Raw genomic sequence first — 19,978 nt, 5'->3', positions numbered from 1 at the left:
GGACTGCAGCATGCCAGTCTTCCCTGTCCTTCACCATCCCCCAGAGCTTGCTCAAATTCATGTCCATTGAATCGGTGATGCCATCCAACCATCTCATCCTCTGTCATTCCCTTCTCCTCCTGCCTTCAATCTTTCCCAGCATCAGGGTCTTTTCAAATGAGTCAACTCTTTTCTTCAGGTGGCCAAAGTATTGGAGCTTCAACATCAGTCCTTTCAATGAGTATCCAGGACTGATCTCCTTTAGGATGGACTGGTTGGATCTCCTTGAAGTCCAAGGGACTCTCAAGGGTCTTCTCCAACACCACAGTTCAAAAGCATCAATTCTTTGGTGCTCAGCCTTTTTTATGGTCCAACTCTCACATCTGTGCATGACTGCTGGAAAAGCCACAGCTTTGACTAGCAGACCTTTGGCAAAGTAATGTCTCTGCTTTTTAATATGCTGCCTAGGTTGTCATGGCTTTTCTTCCAAGGAGCAAGTGTCTTTTAATTTCATGGCTGCAGTCAGCATCTGCAGTGATTTTGGAATGCAAGAAAATAAAGTCTGTCACTGTTTCCATTGTTTCCCCATCTATTTGCCATGAAATGATGTGACTGGATACCATGATCTTCATTTTTTGAATGAGAACCCCATGAACAGAAATCAGAAAGTGCTACAAATAACTTTTTCTGCTTTGTGTTTTAGAGAAGTGGTTGTTAATCATTTACCAGTATACCATTGTGGCTGTTGCTTCCTCCCTGTCTCAGTGCTCCTCTGACACTGGTTTTCTCTGTTCTAATATGTAGGCTTGCTCCCTTCAGTTTAGGGTCTTTACTTGCTCTTCTTCTTGTCTGAATATTCCTTCTTTGGATTTTCATATGACTGGCTCCTTGTCACTATTCAAGACTCAGTCTGGTGTCACCTTCTCAGAGAGGCTTTCCATGACCATCTTTCTAAGAAAATATATTTATTTGGCTATGTCACGCCTTAGTTGAGGCATGCGGTGTCTGTAGTTGTGGCATGTGGGCTTAGTTGCTTTGCAGCATGTGGGATCTTAGTTCCCAGACCAGGAATCAAACCCATATTTTCTTCATTGCAAGGAGGATTCTTAACCACTGGGCCACCAGGGAAGCCCCTCCATGACTATCTTAATCAAAGGACCACCATCCATGTGTGACTACAGTTTCTCAATAACATCAACCTTATTCCTGCTAGAATAATGCCTTTAAAGTCATTTCGTTTGGTATTAGTTTGTATTTGGCTGCAAGTCACAGAGAACCAAATAGTTAAGCATGTGTTTTTCTCATAGACAAAAATCATGGGGTTGGCTGTACAATTCAAGGCCAGTGCATAGCTTGGTGATGACATCAAGGGCTTGGTCCCATCCTTCTTCATACCCCACCTTCCTCAGCACATGATAGTCTTTTCATGATCGCAAAATAGCCAGTTCATGTCTCAGCACATTTGAGCCTGGCAAGAGATGGGGAAAGAGTAAGGGTGCAAAGACCAAACTGCTGAAGTGTGTGCCAGCATTTTATCCATTTAAAAAGCCTTCCTGGAAGCCAGGCCCAGTGACTTTACCACTTAAAACAACTTGGCCAAATGACAGAAGAGTCTGGAAAGAGAAGTGTGTTTGCTTTCCAGCTTTTGTAGTAGAAGAAGACAAGGAACATGAGGGTTTGGATGACTTTGGGGTAGATAATTCATGTTGTTTGCCATAGTACTCAATAAATTTTTATGAAATTTGTGATGATATGTCTTAAATGACCCAGCTCCATCTTCATCCAAGTTCCAGATGTGAATGCGTCATGGTTAAATTCTGCAGGCTAAATGTTAGCAAAGTTAATAAAAAGTCATCATTAAGGAAAGAGAATATGATAATTGAAGTATTCCAGATGACTGAAAGCTCCTCCCACTTAAGTTTCAATATTTTGTTTTTGGTTATAATACACAGTTATTTTAAAGGAAGTTTTTCCAGAACATGTTATCTTACTATCATAACAGTAGTTATGGCAGTTGATGATGAATCAATCATTTTTGATGATTAAAGCATGTTATCAATAGGAGCACATTGATTATCAGTTCAGTTCAGGCGCTCAGTCATGTCAGATTCTTTGTGATGCCATGGACTGCAGCATGCCAGGCCTCCCTGTCCATCACCAACTCCCAGAGTTTACTCAGACTCATATCCATTGAGTCAGTGATGCCATCCAACATTCTCATCCTCTGTTGTCCCCTTCTCCTCCTGCCCGCAATCCTTCCCGGTATCAGGGTCCTTTCCAGTGAGTCAGTTTTTCACATCAGGTGACCAAAGTATGGAGTTTCGACTTCAGCATCAGTCCTTCCAATGAACACTCATGACTGATCTCCTTTAGGATGGACTGGTTGGATCTCCTTGCAGTCCAAGGGACTCGCAAGAGTCTTCTCCAACACCACAGTTAAAAGCATCAATTCTTCTCTGCTCAGCTTTCTTTATAGTCCAACTCTCACGTCCATACATGACCACTGGAAAAACCATGGCCTTGACTAGATGGACTTTTGTTGGCAAAATAATGTCTCTGCTTTTTAATATGCTGTCTAGGTTGGTCATAATTTTCCTTCCAAGGAATAAGCATCTTTTAATTTCATGGCTGCAGTCACCATCTGCAGTGATTTTGGAGCCCAGAAAAATAAAGTCAGCCACTGTTTCCACTGTTTCCCCATCTATTTGCCATGAAGTGATGGGACCAGATGCCATGATCTTAGTTTTCTGAATGTTGAGTTTTAAGCTAACTTTTTCACTCTCCTCTTTCACTTTCATCAAGAGGCTCTTTAGTTCTTCTTCATTTTCTGCCGTAAGGTGCTGTCATCTGCATATCTGAGGTTATTGATATTTGTGCCAGCAATCTTGAATCCAGCTTGTGCTTCCTCCAGCCCAGCATTTCTCATGATGCACTCTGCATATAAGTTAAATAAGCAGGGTGACAATATACAGCCTTGATATACTCCTTTCCCTATTTGGAACCAGTCTATTGTTCCATGTCCAGTTCTAACTGTTGCTTCCTGACCTGCATTCAGATTTCTCAAGAGGCAGGTCAGGTGGTCTGGTATTCCCATCTTGAAGAATTTTCCAGTTTGTTGTGATCCACACAAAGACTTTCGTATAGTCAATAAAGCATAAGTAGATGTTTTCCTGGAACTCTCTTGCTTTTTTGATGATCCAGTGGATGTTGGCAATTTGATCTCTGGTTCCTCTGCCTTTTCTAAAACCAACTTGAACATCCGGAAGTTTACAGTTCATGTATTGTTGAAGCCTGCTTGGAGAATTTTGAGCATTACTTTGCTAGCGTGTGAGATGAGTGCAATTGTGTGGTAGTTTGAGGATTCTTTAGCATTGCCCTTCTTTGGGATTGGAATGAAAACTGATCTTTTCCAGTCCTGTGGCCACTGCTGAGTTTTCCAAATTTGCTGGCCTATTGAGTGCAGCACTTTCACAGCATCATCTTGTAGGATTTGAAATAGCTCAACTGGAATTCCATCACCTCCACTGGCTTTGTTTGTAGTGATGCTTCCTAAGGCCCACTTGTCTTCACATTCCAGGATGTCTGGCTCTATGTGAGTGATCACACCATCATGATCATCTTGGTCATGAAGATCTTTTTTGTATAGTTCTTTGTTTTCTTGGCACCTCTTAATATCTTCTGCTTCGGTTAGCTCCATACCATTTCTGTCCTGTACTGTGCCCATCTTTGCATGAAATATTCCCTTGGTATCTCTAATTTTCTTGAAGAGATTTCTAGTCTTTCCCATCCTATTGTTTTCCTCTATTTTTTTGCATTGATCACTGAGGAAGACTTTCTTATCTCTCCTTGCTATTCTTTGGAACTCTGCATTCAAATGGGTGTATCTTTCCTTTCTCCTTTGCTTTTTGCTTCTCTTCTTTTCACAGCTATTTGTAAGGCCTACACAGACAGCCAGTTTGCTTTTTTGCATTTCTTTTTCTTGGGGATGGTCTTGGTTCCTGTCTTCTGTACAATGTCACGAACCTCCATCCATAGTTCCTCAGGTACTCTGTCAAATCTAGTCCCTTAAATCTATTTCTCACTTCCACTGTGTAGTCATAAGGGATTTGATTTAGGTTATACCTGAATGGTCTAGTGGTTTTCCCTCATTTCTTCAATTTAAGTCTGAATTTGGCAGTAAGGAGTTCATGATTTGAGCCACAGTCAGCTCCTGGTCTTGTTTTTGCTGCATGTACAGAACTTCTCCATCTTTGGCTGCAAAGAATATAATCAATCTAATTTCAGTGTTGACCATCTAGTGATGTCCATGTGTAGAGTCTTCTCTTGTATTGTTGGAAGAGGGTGTTTGCTATGACCAGTGTGTTCTCTTGGCAAAACTCAATTAGACTTTGCCCTGCTTCATTCCGTACTCCAAGGCCAAATTTGCCTGTTACTCCAGGTGTTTCTTGACTTCCTACTTCAGCATTCCAGTCCCCTGTAACAAAAAGGATATCTTTTTTGGGTGTTAGTTCTAAAAGGTCTTGTAGGTCTTCACAGAATCATTCAAATTTAGCTTCTTCAGCATTACTGGTCAGGGCATAGACTTGGATTACTGTGACATTGAATGGTTTGCCTTGGAAATGAACAGAGATCATTCTGTCATTTTTGAGATTGCATCCTAGTACTATATTTCAGACTCTCTTGTTGACTATGATGGCTACTTCATCTCTTCTCAGGGATTCTTGCCCACAGTCGTGGATATGATGTTCATCTGAGTTAAATTCACCTATTCCAGTCCATTTTAGTTTGCTGATTCCTAAAATGTTGACTTTCACTCTTGCCATCTCCTGTTTGACCACTTCCAATTTGCCTTATTCATGGACCTAAAATTCCAGGTTCCTATGCAATATTGCTCTTTACAGCATTGGACCTTGCTTCCATCACCAGTCACATCCACAACTGGGTGTTGTTTTTGCTTTTGCTCTGTCTCTTCATTCTTTCTGGAGTTATTTCTTCAATGATCTCCAGTAATATGTTGGGCACCTCCCAACCTGGGGAGTTCATCTTTCAGTGTCCTATCTTTTTGTCTTTTCATACTGTTCATGGGGTTCTCAAGGCAAGAATACATTGATTATACTGTAACATATTGAAGGGTTATCTTCCTGGACTTTGAATGATGTTATGTCTGTTTGCCTCAGTTTGCAATGATGCTGTATTTAAAAATAAGTTTGCAATACCTTTATTGTTTCATTTCTAATCCTTTTTAACAGCTGGATAGAAAAATAAATAAGCATGGGCACTGGAGTCTGACACATCTGATCTTGAATTCCGACTCTACCATTCCCTAGCTATGTAGCCTTGAGCTAGATAATTCATCTTTCTCAGCCTTAGCTGTTTTTTTAAAGTTCTTCTTTAACTATTCAGTGAGGACAGTAGTAAGTAATCCTTTTACATGTTTTTGAGGATTTTATAAGATGATCTAAGTAAGGCAAATGAAAGTGAATGATGACCTTTAACTCACCTTTTTCTGGATTGCATATTAAACTATCATTAACCTCCAAAGTGCATTTGTGGACCACTTCCTGCATCAGCACCACCCAAGATGACTAGTCAAAGACAAAATTTGAAAGCTTCCCTGTCAGCTTCTTCTTTTTTTCATCTTAATTTTTAATAAATGGTACAGGGTTAATTTTTTGTTGTTGTTGACTAAAATTTGAGAACCACTGATTTCATTTCCAGGCAAGGATTTATTGATCAGATGAGCTTAATGTCTGTTAACAGGCTTGGATAAGAAGTGCTGGGAATGACCTTAAGAATACACTTTCCTGAGCCATATCTCAAATGTAGTCCAGATTCTAGAGCCATAGTGCCAGGATTCAAATCCTAACTGGACAACTTACTAGCTCTTTCTCCAGAGAAGTAATTTTAACTCTATGGGTCTCAGTTTCCTTTCCTGTAAAATGGAGATAATAGTATGCACCTCATAGTGCTAAGAGAAGGAAAATGTTGAAAATTCATGCTGTACTAAAGTCGATACATGACAGCAATTAGTATTATAAGTGACATTGTTTTTAGAACCCACAGGGTACACCTTAAGAGGCCATGGCAGTGATTCTCAGCATAGCCACACATTATATCATGGGGGAGCTCTGAAGGTTCTGATGCCCAGGCCATATGCGAGAACAGTGAAATCAGAAATAATATGTAGCTAGGATCTAGGTATCTGGTTTTTGTTTGTATGTTTGTTTATTTTCAATTCCTGCAGGTGATTCCAGTGGGTTGCAAAGGCTGATAAAAATTCTTCCCTGTTGTTTAAAAGCTCTCCAGGGAATTCCTGAAGTTCAGTGTTAGAACTCGGTGTTTTCATTGTCAGGACCTGGGTTCAGTCCCTGGTTGGGGATCTAAGATCCCATAAGCCAAAATAAATAAATGAATTAAAGAAAAGCTCTCCAGATAATTCTGATGACCACTGAATATTACTTGAGAGAGGTGTACTGGTAAATGAAGTAGAGGTTAATCTTTATGGAGAAAGGGAAATTAAGAGCTCAGCCTCTGACCAAGAAAGCCTGCAGGACACAGGGCTATTATAAAAGTATTGAATGTTGAAGGAAACAGCTACTAAAAGAAAATCTATTATTGGAATAAAAATAAAAGGCACAGGGTCTGGAATCAGTTAGATCCAGACTCCAAACCCAGGTCTCCTATTTGTTAATGAAATACTTAAACTCACTGTAAGCCTCAATTTTCTCATTGTAAAATGTGGATATTTACTGCCACTTAGGGTTGTTAGGGGCTTCCCAGGTGGCTCAGTGATAAAGAACCCTTCTACCAATGCAGGAGACATAAAAGACAGGGTTCAGTTCCTGGGTTGGGAAGATCCCCTGGAGGAGGACATGGAAACCCACTCTAGTATTCTTGTTCGGAGAATCCCATGGACGGAGGAGTCTGGCGGGCTACAGTCCATGGGGTCACGAAGAGTCAGACACGACGAAGTGACTTATCAGGCATGCAGCACACAGGGTCGTTAGAAGGATAAAATGGGTAAAGAGATGGAAAGCTCTTGGCTTGCAGTGACTCCTACTCCACAGATATTAAATAAAGGTTTATTGTTATGGTTGCTTTTTGAAGTGAGATTAATGGGATCCAGAGTGTGAGGGAGAGTGAGGAGGGGCAAAGGCAATGCCCAAGGACTGTGCTTAGATAATAGGATGGATAATGGAGGTATGGACCTGAGAGTTGGTAGACGTGAGGAGGAGTTCATTTCAGGAGAAGCTTCTGAGATCTTCTTGCTTGCTTAGTGTTTATCAAGCAGCCTTCCCAGGCCTTTTCTAATATTCTGTCAAATGTGAGCTATCCTGGTAAACCCAGACTTCTGTGTTAGTAACCAAATTTTGTAGAGAAGTTTCATAAAGTGAGTGTAAGGAGGTTCTCAGCAAGAACCTTAAGGGGACTCTTAAATAAACTACACACAATTTATTGTAGTTGTTTTAAATTATTGAAAGGTTTATTTGACTTCCTTACAGATCTTGGGCCTTGCTGGTTTCTGGTACTTTTATAGAGCTAAAAGAAATCAGAATTAATTTTAAACTCCATTTAAACTGCATTTTAACATCCAATTTGTCACTCACCACATCTTGGCAGCACCAGTCAGACTTAGGCTGGAAGGACCTGATCTCTGCCATTCTTAGTTTGGGGGCTTCTTCTGGCTTTTACCAACTGCTGTATAACGCCGTGACCTCACCCTGCTAGATTCACTTGGGTGGGTGCCAGCGAGCCGGCTCTGGTGCCCTGCTGTCCACGTCCCCGCCTCTGACCCGATGGGCAGTGGGCAGGCAGGTCACCTGTGCCACCGGGAAAGCGGCCGTCTCCCTCTGCAGGCGACCCCCGGTGGCTGCAGGAACACGCCTTGCTTGGCTCGTTGAAGAGAGGAAAAGACCTAGTATTTTGTCCAAAGTTAATGACTTAACAATTCTTCATGAATTTTTTTTTTCATCTCACAGTTACCTCTTCATATGTACTGGAAAAGGCCTATGGTATAATGTAACAGAGCTGGCCCAGCTTTTAGTAATTTTTGGTGGAGTGAAGGGTGGCTAGTTTCCTTGATAGCTCATTTTTGAACAGTGGTTCTCAATTTTGAATGGTCATAGAAATCATCTGGAATCTTAAAGAACCTGACCTGATGACTGAATTCCACACTTAGAGATTGTGAATACAATTATACAAGTCTGGGGAGCAGGCTGGCTTTACGACTCCACAGTGGTCAGGGCGACCAGCCTTTGCTAGGAGCACTGTTTCAGAATAGGGTGGATACTTGACACTACTTACTTTCATTTATGGACTTTTATCAATAATTCCAAGACTCTCAAAAGAATCCCATTCAGTATCCTGTTATATAGGATGTCAAAGAATAATAGAAAGTGCAGGAGTTTGGGGAATGCTGGGACAAAAGGAAACCTGAACTATCATTTTGTTCATATCTCTGTGAAACAACAACTTTAGAATCACTTGAATCTTGGGATTTACATATACACACTAGTCCATATAAAACAGGTAACTAATAAGAACCTACTATATATTTATATAGCACAGGGAACTCTACTTAATACTCAATAATTACCTATATGGGAAAAGAATCTTAAAAAAGAGTGGATATATGTTTCTGTGTGACTGATTCCCTTTACTGTACAGCAGAAACTAATACAATATTTTATTTATTTTTAATACAACATTTTAAATCAACCATGCACTAGTAATTTTTTTTTATAAAAGCTAAAACTAAAAAATCACTTGAATAATTTTAAAATTCCTGAGCCTTATCCCCATGCCTCCTGAATCAATGTCCCTCAAGTGGCAGTGGGGGGGATGTCAGGAACCTATATTTTAATACATTTCCCCAGGGGATTCTTAGGCACACTCATGTTTTAGAACCATTCATTTCTAGCAGAGGTTCTCAACATGCACATTTGAATCACACAGGGCTGTAAAAACACCCATGCCAACTAGACCAGGGGTTCTCAAACACGGCCTTTATCAACCGTTGGCATCCCCTTGAGGGCTTCCGAAAGCTCTTGCTCAGGCCCCACCTGTGCCAGTCACACTGGAGTCTCTCTGTGAGATCCAGGCATCCAAGATTGTCAAAGCTTTCCACATGGTTCCAGTCTGAAGCCAAGATCAAGGACCACTGTACCATATATTCTGGTTTAATTCATTTGGGGTGAGTCTCAGGCATTAGTAACTTACTGTGGCAATCATTTTGCAATATACGTATATCAAATAATTACATTGTACACTTAAACTAACACAGTGTTCTATGTCAAATATGTCTCAGTGAAATTGAGGGGAAAATAAATAATTTCTAAATGTTCCCCAGGTAATTTTAAAGTGCAGCCCAAGATAAGAACTCCTGAATAGCCATTTTCAGCTTTCTGAAATTCCAGTTCAGTCACTTGATACCCTTTAGCCTACACATTCAGGCTTTCATCCTTCTGCATGTCAGACCCAAACCAGTCTTGGCGAAAGCTGTTAGTGATCTGGAGGCTTATTCTCATGAGAAGTTAGTTATATGTCCACCTAGACATAGGCCTCGAACCCCTTCTTTTCTAGTCTCATCAACTAATCTATCATTCATTCAACAAATATAAACACCCAGTATTTGTCAAGGACTCTTCATTGAACTATGGATACGATGATAAATAATACACTGCTCCTGACCTCTCAAAAATCTTATGTATTTGCAGGGTGAAGGAGGGAGACATACATATAAAAAGAGCTATCGCAGAGAGTAGTAATTATTACAATGGATAAGTGAACAAAGGACTGTGGGAATACCAATATGATAGCAACTGAATCTGCCTTGGAGAGTCAGGGAAGACATGTCTAAGGAGAGGCTGTCTAGGCCAAGTCCTTCCTACATGACCTGTCACACCCTCCATGATGTGATTTCTCTCTACTGCATTTCTTGCTACTCTTGACCTGGTTTCAACTTTGAACATATTAAACTCTCAGTTCTTTGAATGCCCCACACTCTCCTGATAAAACTTCAGTAGTCTGCGTTTGTTTGCCTGGACCTTTTTTCTCCTTTTCCTCATCTGTACCTCCTACACAGGGCTCCGCTAAGCTGTCATTTTCACAAAGAGCTCCTCACTGACCTCCTGGATGATGCTACATGTCCTGGTTAGACATCCATGTACTAGCCTATAGAGCTGCTTTTATAGCTCATGCCCCCTTTATTAGGTATCTGTGGTCCTTCAGACCTGTGAATGCCATGAAAGCAAGAGCAACCGGTGGTCTCTATTACCACTGTCTCTCATGCCTGGCACTACTGGATGAATAAAGTATTGCATTCCAGGAACAGGAGATGATATGTTCAAAATCACAGAGACGTGGTGTTCTGTGTTGTGTTCTAGAATAGCAAAAACTTTGGATGATCAATCTATAAGTTTGGCAGGAGGAGGTTTTTAGAGATGAGTCAGAAGAGGTTGATTGTTAAGGGCTTTGTATGTATTCCTAAATGGTCTGAACTTCACCCTCTGCAACAGGAAGCCAGAAATAGGTTTTATGCAGGGGAGTATAATAATGAGGTTTATCACTCTAGGAGCAGTGTGGAGAGTGGACTGAAAAAGAAAAGCCATTTAAAGAACATTAGGAGATATTATAGTCCCTAGGTGGAAAATAATAAAGGCTTCCCTGAAGCAATAAAGCACAGGGTTTCCATTCAAAAGGCATTTTGAGATTGAACCTATAGCACTTGCTGACTAATTACATGTGGAGGTGAATGTAAAAGATGATGCCATGGTCTGGCTTGGAAGACAGGCTGGGTGGAGATGCTACTAATGGAAATACGGCTGGGTGGAGATGCTATTAATGGAAATACGGAATGTAAGAAGAGAAGAGCTACTTTTCAGGAAAAAATATAACAAGCACAGTTTTAAACATGTTGAGATTTCCAAGTACCTGTTGGAATCTAGATAGAGTCTTTCATGTAGTTAGAAGTGCATACAGTTCTTAGCTTGGTATCTTATTGATTGTGGATGCGACTGGTTTTGTCCAACTGACTATATTGACTTTCAGTTAATGTACAAAAAGACAGATTTTTGAAACTGACAGTGTCTTACTGATTTCATGATTTGTGCTTCCTTGGGCCGCAATTGGCAATACTTCAAGGGAGTCTCCTCCATTAAAGTTACTTTTTGGTTCTTGTCTTTGGTTAAATACATAAACCTATGCCAACCCCACCTGAATTTTTAGGTGGTAGCAATGCTTCCCCTGAAAGCTCAGTTGATAAAGAATCCTGCAATGCAGGAGACCCCAGTTCGATTCCTGGGTGGGGAAGTTCCCCTGGAGAAAGGATAGGCTACCCACTCCAGTATTCTTGGGCTTTCCTTGTGGCTCAGCTGGCAAAGAATATGCCTGCAATGCAGGAGACTTGGGTTCAGTCCCTGGGTTGGGAAGATCCCCTGGAGAAGGGAAAGGCTACCCACTCCAGTATCCTGGCCTAGACAATTCCATGGACTGTATAGTCCATGGGGTCTCAGAGAGTCAGACACAACTGAGCGACTTTCACTTTCCGCCTTATTATGATGGGTGACTATACTGTTATGTTGTTTTCCCTCATCTGATTGTGTGTTCAGAAAGGAAGCTTGTCTTATTCTTCCTGTCAGTCTTAGTGCCAAGTATACAAAGTGATGGATGGATGAATGAATGAATTATTTAATTAATTAATAATCTGATGGCAGGGATATGGGTACTTCCTGGAGTTAATCACGTAGGAATTGAAAATCTCTGTATGTAATGTCTCAGTGTCTTTTCAGTGAGTTATTGGCCACAGCAACAGAGGTAGAAGAGATCACTGTAAATATTTTTTAAATGGCCTTCATCTTATCATTTTCTCTTGACAGTACAAAACCATCCTGGGAATTTTAAAGCTATGGTTATAAACGACTGTGTTTCTTGATATATATCATCAGGTGAAAGAGAAGCATTTAAGCTAATTGTTGTTGAAAAACTCTTTTGGTGCTAAGAGTCAGCTAGGTGGGTACATGATCAGATTTTTATTTTCAGAAGACAACTTTATGGATCATATGAAGTGGCTGGAGGAGAATAAATGATTCCAGTTGGACAGAGGAGAGATGACGTTGAGGGTCTGTAATAATGCAATGGCAGTAAAATGGAGAGAGCTCGTTCATTCTTTCATAAATATGATATCAAGTATTTATTTACTGGTTTACACCAGACTCTGAGGATGCAGTGGTGAATAAGCCCAATTAAATTCTTACCCTCAAGGAGATTATAGACAAGTAGAGAAGATCATCTTCTCTACTCAAATAAATCAGATCATCATACTAATAAATGTAAACATGCAGGTTTGATAAATTTGGAATGAGAAAAGAAGAACTGAAAAAAAGCCTCTCAGAGGTAAAATTGACAGAACTCATTTCGTTATTGGGGTATCAGAATATACAAAAGACCTGCTTCCTGCTCTTCTTTTTTGAAAGAATATTCAGACTAATTTGTGTAACAGAAATAACATATGAGAAATACCATTGAGGAAGATGTATTATGTGACAAGTGGTATGGAACAGATTTAAATGACCTTTTACCAAAAAATGAGATTAAAAAACTATGAATTGTAAATTCTGGTTTTGCTATAAATTCCACTTACTTTTCATAGTCACTGTTTAATTGGAGTAATGGTACTTTTTGATAAGATACAGTTTACCGCATGTCTCTCTCCACTTTGATTTTTTTTTTTTCTTTCAGATGTTGCCAGAGCAATTGAATTACTGGAAAAACTACAGGAATCTGGAGAAGTACCAGTGCACAAACTACAGTCCCTCAAAAAAGTGCTTCAGAGTGAGTTTTGTACTGCTATTCGAGAGGTATGGGACTAATATTTTATAACTATATTCTGCTCTATGCCTTCTGAATAGAAAGCATGCCTTTTCCACACAAACAGTTGAACTAGTTAAGAGTGTAACTGTAACTTAAGCTTTCTGTTTTTAACTGCTTAGACAGATGATAAAATATAATTTAGTCTGCTAAATTCCAAAATTAGATTCAGTTAGGATTTATGCATTCATGTACAACCAAATGTTGAGCTTATGGTACCCATAAAGTGACTACTTCAGTGGGTGACTCTGACACATAGTCTAAACTTTTTAGTAGTCACTTGAAGTCATCTGGAAATTCAGGTAGAAGTAGTCATCATTAATGGGGACTGAGCTTTTCTTAAAAGAACGCTCAACTAAATCTTTTCTCAGGTAAATCTGAAAGAGTAACTCACTACTGACTAAAGTTATAGGTATCCGAAAATTACTGTCTAGTGCAGTAATGGATACAGGTTGATATGCTCTTCAACAAATCTTTGCAATGCTTTCCTATTAATGGTTTCAAAAAGCCTGAGGTAGAATAAGTGTGTTTAAAATAACTGTTTGAATTTTTTATTAATTCGTGGTGGAATTGACTAGTCAGTTAATGAATTTCACGGGTTATAAGATAGTTCACTTAAGGTATATACTCTACAATGCTTTATTCAGTAAGCCCATCACCTCTTCCACATTTAGTTAGCACCTAAAGTACATATATCCAGCATTATTTGTCCTGCCCGAAGTCCTCAATTAGTAAATTATGTACTGTCATCCTTTCCAAAGTCAGTTGATCCCAATGGCTTCCAAGAGGGTCTTTGTAGCAGAGAGCATGCATCTCTCAGAGAAGCTTGTATCAACCTTCCTTTCTTTCTAAAAAAATTTTTTTTCTGACATAAACACACTGCTATATTTATTTATTATTCATATATTTACTCTTGGCTGCCCTGAGTCTTTGTTGCTGGTGGACTTTCTCTAGTTATGGAGAGCGGGCTGTACTCGCTAGCTGTGGTTTGCGGGCTTCTCTTGTTTGTAGTGACTTCTCTTGACTGTAGTGACTTCTCTTGTTGCGAAACGCAAGTTCTAAGGGTGCTGGCTTCAGTAGTTGCAGACAAGGGCTTATAGTTGTGACTTGCTGCCCCTTGGGTGTGTGGGCTTCGGCAGCTGTGGCCCCTGGGCCCCAGGAATGCAGGCTCCAGTCATCATGGCATGCGGACTCAGTGGTTGTGACTCGCGGCCTCTTGTGCGCCGGCCAGGAGTGGCACGTGGGCTTCGTTGCTCCAGAGCATGTGCGATCTTCCCAAACTGGGGCTTGAACCTGCACCCTCTGCATTGACAGGCAGATTCTTATCCACTCTACCATGAGGGAAGTCGTCAGCCTTCCACTGTGCAACTGTATTTGTGGTTAATGCATGTTCTCTGCCTGAACAGCGCTAGCTTCTGTGTTGTCACTAAGTAGAAAGCCTCACGTGACTAACGTTTAAGATACACAAAACCTCTTTCCCTGCATATTTAAGCCATGCCTACCCAATGAGGTTAATATTTGAGTTTTGCTAGGATTTGACTTAGACGGTACTTGTGCTAAATCTTTACTACGGTGAGGTTGTTAACTACTTAATTTTTGTTTACAGTGAATACAGCTTAAGGAAGTAGCCATAATTCTATCTCTAAGTTATAATCTGTGAATTTGACCAAAGACTGAAAGAAAATTTCTCCAAGTGTGTGAATTCTCGGCCATCCACTGCTCAGTGGGAAAGGTCTAAGATACGAGAAACCCCGCGGGCCTCCCGCAGTCACTCTGTAGACTAAGGCTACATGCCCTATATATTCTTTTCTTCCTTCACAGAGTGCTACTCCCCTGGGATTTGGTGGCTGACTTTTCATCTTAGATATTCTGTCATCTTTCTATTTTCCACAGAATTAACTGAAGAATAGTATCCATTAAATATATCTCTCTGCTCACTGGGAATTTGGCTTGTGACCCATGTAAAGTCTCTACTTTTATGGAACTTAAGTTCCAGTGAGAAAATGGTGATTAATAAATATATAATACAATGTCAGAAAATGGCACTATGGAGAGAAATGAAGCAGAATTAGGGGAGTACGGGTAGGACTCTCTTAGAGTGATCAGAAAATAATTGAAGTCACGGAACAAATTACACAGGTATTGGAGGGGATAGTGTTCCAGGCAGAGCAAACCACAAGTGAAAAAACCCAGAGACGAGAATTACCTTAATCCATGGAAGCAATAGTCCAAAAGCCGGCTATGCCTTCAGTGAAATAAGGTAGGTAGACTTCCTAGAGGCAGCTAGAGAGCAGGAAACACTAGGCTTCACAGGCCATGGTGAGAACACTGGATTCTATCCTAAGCATGATAGGAAGCCCTTGGAGCATTTTGACCTCACCTGCTCAGCTTTTTAAAAATGTTTTTCTGACTGCTGAGAATACATGGGTCCATGCAAGAGTGGAAACAAAGAGATCAGTAATAAGGTAATGAGCAGTTCAGGAGATGAGATGATGGCAGCCCGGATGAAGGTGGCGACAATACAAGTTGTAGGGAGTTGTCAGATTCAATATATATGGTTTTGAGAATAAAAACAATAGGAATTGACTTACAGAGTATATGAATGATAGAAGTCTCAACGGATTCTTACATTTGGACCCGAACAATTGGATCAATGTGATGTAACGAGATGGGAATCCTCGGGGGTGGACGAGGTTTGGAGTAGACTATACAAGCACTCTGTTCTGGATATAGCAAACTGATGATTCTTTTCCGAAATCCATCTAGAGATGTCTGGTAGACATCTAAGTCTGAAGCTCAGGGGAGAAGCTGATGCTCGAGATGTAAATGCAGTGTAGATACCTGTTCAAATAAACACACAGGCCTTTTTCTTTAAAGAGTTTGCTAAGGAAAGAGAAGATTTGAGTAAAAAAAGGAAAAATGTAAAGAAATATGGAGCCATTGTATAGATATTATGAATACATCTTACAAACTCTGTGGTAAAGTATGCTATCATTAGTGGTAGTTGGAATTTATAACTGATGTATAAACAGTTCAGAAGTTTTAGAAGGGAGAAAAAAGATGATATAATTTATCTTCCTTACATTTTATAAATTATACTAATAAAATTAGTTTATATTCACATTACTGTCCTTAGTAATCATTTTAAAGCCAATACATGTTATATAAACATTGATTTGGTCCCTTCATCTCAGCTAACATTTCATAATAGTTGCATGGTGTTGTTTATATTTAAGTTTGGAATTTTTATCATCCTTATAGTATTTTTATGTTAACCATAGGAAGTAATGATAAAAGTAGCCAATGTGTATACAACAATTCTGAATCATAGAATAACATTGTGACCTCATCTAATGAAAGTTCTTCAGTAAAATATAAGATATGAATGCATGTTGATGGATTGGTAAATCCACAAGCCAGTAAAGAAAAGTACAACTAAGAAGTATGATGTAAGATGCTGACTACCTGAAAATTAGCTTTAATTTTACTCCTGGTCTCTTCGGTATTGACTGTTATGCTGGAGTGAAACCACTGAAGTGTGCGTTTCTTATTCATAATAGGAATAATACTCAGAGTCTCTCTGATTAAATTATTTGAGTTTTCAGAAATATTTGCCAGTTAATACTTTCCATTGTGAAAGTTATACATGTTGTCATCACAGGAGGAGAAAAGAACTAGAACTATAGAGGCGTCCTTCTTGTTTAGACATCATTGTTTATTTTTTGGTTGTGTTGGGCTTTGGTGCTGTGTGCGGTTTTCTCTGGCTGCAGTGAGTGGACGCTAACTCTTTATTGTGGTAGACAGGCTCTCACTGTGGTGGCTTCTCCTGGTGGAGCGCAGGCTCGTGGCTTCGGGAGTTGTGGCGCTCAGGCTCGGGAGTTGTAGCACGCAGGCTCGGGAGTTGTGGCGCTCAGTCTTCAGGAGTTGAGTTGTGGCGCTCAGGCTTCGGGAGTTGAGTTGTGGCGCTCAGGCTTCGGGAGTTGAGTTGTGGCGCTCAGGCTTCGGGAGTTGAGTTGTGGCGCTCAGACTTCGGGAGTTGAGTTGTGGCGCTCAGTCTTCGGGAGTTGAGTTGTGGCGCTCAGTCTTCGGGAGTTGAGTTGTGGCGCTCAGTCTTCGGGAGTTGAGTTGTGGCGCTCAGTCTTCGGGAGTTGAGTTGTGGCGCTCAGTCTTCAGGAGTTGAGTTGTGGCGCTCAGTCTTCAGGAGTTGAGTTGTGGCGCTCAGTCTTCAGGAGTTGAGTTGTGGCGCTCAGTCTTCAGGAGTTGAGTTGTGGCGCTCAGGCTTCGGGATTTGTGGCGCTCAGGCTCCGGAGTTGTAGCACGCAGGCTCGGGAGTTGTGGCGCTCAGTCTTCAGGAGTTGAGTTGTGGCGCTCAGGCTTCAGGAGTTGAGTTGTGGCGCTCAGGCTTCGGGAGTTGTGGCGCTCAGGCTCGGGAGTTGTGGCTTGCGGGTTCGAGTGTGGGCTCGGGAGTTGTGGTAGACGGGCTTAGTTACTCTGCGGTATGTGGATTCTCCTGGACCAGGGATCGAACCCATGCCTCCTGCCCTGGCAGGTGGCTTCCTGTCTGTTGTGCCACCAGGGAAGTCTGAGGCATCATTCTTAGTTGCGTTCACTGGAGCAAAGAATAGGTGCAGGTCATCCCATTGCCAACAAGACTGTAAAACCCAAATTATGCTTACAAAGAAAGCAGAACGACCTATTGCAGTTTTTTTGTAGTTTTTTTCCCCCCCATACATTAAGTGTTAATGTTAATTATTATTTTATGTTGAGGCAAATCCATATTTTGCTTTACGTTCAGGTAAAGCCACTGGATCAGCTTCTGGCATATGTGCAGCAATTATATGGGGAGAATAATGTAATGAAATGTAATTTTTTTATGAAAATGGATGATTAAAAGAGATTACATGTTTTCTCTACTTAACTAATTTTATTTAGTCTGTAAAAAAGACTGAAAAGATTTTGTTGTGATCGGTACTGAAGTAAGGCCATCTATATATACAACAAATAAAGCACTGATCTATTAATAAATGAGTTACACTTGAATGACAGTCCATGCAGAGCTTTATTCACAGAATACAGATAGTGGTTGGCAATACTTATCCTGATTGTGTTTTTTTGCTCAGTGATTTTAAAAGGACTGATTAATAATTTACTTGTACCTATTCAGTACAAGTAATTTTGGAGTACATGACAGAAAAATGGAGTGACGAGTGATGCTGCTTTTCCAAAGTGAAAGGCATTGGCTCACAAGGAAAGTTCATGCAAAGTTTAGAATGAGAGGTGAAATTTATAAATTTATTATCCTTATATTCCCAGCAAAAACTATTTCTGTGACTTTAAGTGGCTTTCTCAAGTTTTAGTTCATCCCTGTGTTAATTAACTTGAGTGATCCAAACTTATAAATTAAAATATAGGGGAAAATAAGGATTGAAATAAAAGGATTATTAAATGTTGATTTTTTTGATAAGAGAATTTCCTAAGATAATTGAAATGCAGTTCAAATAGCTCAACTGGCAAGATATGGACTTTCCTCCAACACTTTGTATTCTTCATGCCTCAGAGTAAGAAATCAATAATATAGGAATGGTCATATTTTAAGAGGACATCCAATTTCTGCAACAAAATACCAAAAATTTCTTTCTGAAACTAAAATGATTAAAAAAGAAAAAAGAATTAGCCATCTATTTACTACCGTTATCTTCCAAGTTTTAAGGCATCTAGGCTTCCTGCTTTTCAGAGTCATGTGCTTACTGATCTGGTGTATGCAGACTGTGGTGAGCACTCACTCCCACTAGTATGCCTGTCACCAGATATACAGACCTGAATGACATATTACCAAAGACTGCCTTCCTTGGGCAATCACCAGATGGTATGTGTTAGTAATTTCTAATGTAGTAGAACTCTAGAATAAGAAAATAAAACCGACTCTACACAGGATCATTGAAAAACATTGTAGTTCTCTTGTCTCCTTAGCACATGTTGCAGTTGGACTTCCGCATCCTCCTTTAAGCTCCATGGGGTTACGGGAGCCGCGTTGGCTAAGGAAATGCGAGTCGAGGTTACGCGTGCCATTTCCTCATGGAAGCCTTTGAGTCAGTGCAGTGTTTGCTATGTTCCCTGCCCTTTTCATGTGACCTGATAGACACGAGTTTGAGCAAACTCTGGGAGATAGTGAAGGATAGGGAAACTTGACATGCTGCAGTTCATGGGGTTGCATAGAGTCGGCCACAATTTAGTGACTAGACAACAACAAAGTGATGTTTTATGCGATAATCAATCATCCTGGATTACTGAGTGAGAAAGTGAGAAATACAGGGTTTAGCCAGCTCTTAATGAACTTATCGGCTCAGCAAAAAAAAATAAATCTTTGCTACTCTCAGCCCCCATGACATTGGGGTTATCATACCACAGCAATACCCAGCTATCCTGACTGATAATAAAACAGTTACAAAGCCAAATTTACCTTGGCAAAAGGTTATAAGCTTTTATCAGCCCTTTCACTGCTATAAAACAAAGTTAATTTTTAAAAGGTAGGTTGTATGTTTAGTAAGCAGTGATAAATCATTTTGAAACTATGTAAAATTGGTATCTGATATAAGGACCAATGCACATTAGGTGTCTCATGCATTTGCTCATATTTTGTTTGCTTCTAGCTCCCACTTGCTCTTACACTCTTTTTTTTCTTCCTTAGGATGGAGCTTACTAACCTTCCAGCACCACTTCCCACCCCATCTAACTCCCACACCATTTCTTTATGAAGGAATTTCTTTGTTTTATATACTTTAAGGTATAGTCAACATAAAAGAAATAGAATGTATTGGTCTGCTATTCAAGTGCCTTTAGTCTCCAGTAAGATTTTTTCCTAGAGCGATGTGTAGTTTGGGAATCATCTCTGCAATTCTCCCACCACTAATATGTAGGAAAAAATGTCACTATGAGATATTTTGTCTGATCAGAAGGAGCAGCAAAATTATTAGAGCCAGGTTGTTGTAAAGTCCTCCAATGTTTGAACCCCAACTTAGTTACTTATTTTTGACCTCCATAAAATTTTATTTGTCAATTTTTAATAGGGGGAGTAGTACCATCAGCTTTGAGGTCATTCTGATAATTAGAGATCATACATGTACAACCACCT

General features: G+C 40.1%; 1 protein-coding gene across 3 annotated transcripts in view; it reads left to right on the top strand.

Annotated features, from left to right (window-relative positions):
• LIN7A (lin-7 homolog A, crumbs cell polarity complex component) overlaps positions 1-19,978 on the top strand; it is a 158,719-nt gene that overhangs the window by 38,139 nt on the left and 100,602 nt on the right. For all 3 annotated transcript variants that reach the window (XM_043880393.1, XM_043880399.1, XM_043880408.1), the window contains exon 2: positions 12,718-12,836. In XM_043880393.1, the coding sequence (XP_043736328.1) occupies positions 12,718-12,836 (119 nt within the window). The remainder of the gene's footprint in view (positions 1-12,717; positions 12,837-19,978) is intronic.

This window comes from Cervus elaphus, chromosome 3 (assembly GCF_910594005.1).
Source record: "Cervus elaphus chromosome 3, mCerEla1.1, whole genome shotgun sequence".
NCBI lineage: Eukaryota > Metazoa > Chordata > Mammalia > Artiodactyla > Cervidae > Cervus > Cervus elaphus.
The sequence above is the reverse complement of the archived record's forward strand: the minus strand, read 5'-3'. Positions and strand labels throughout refer to the sequence as shown.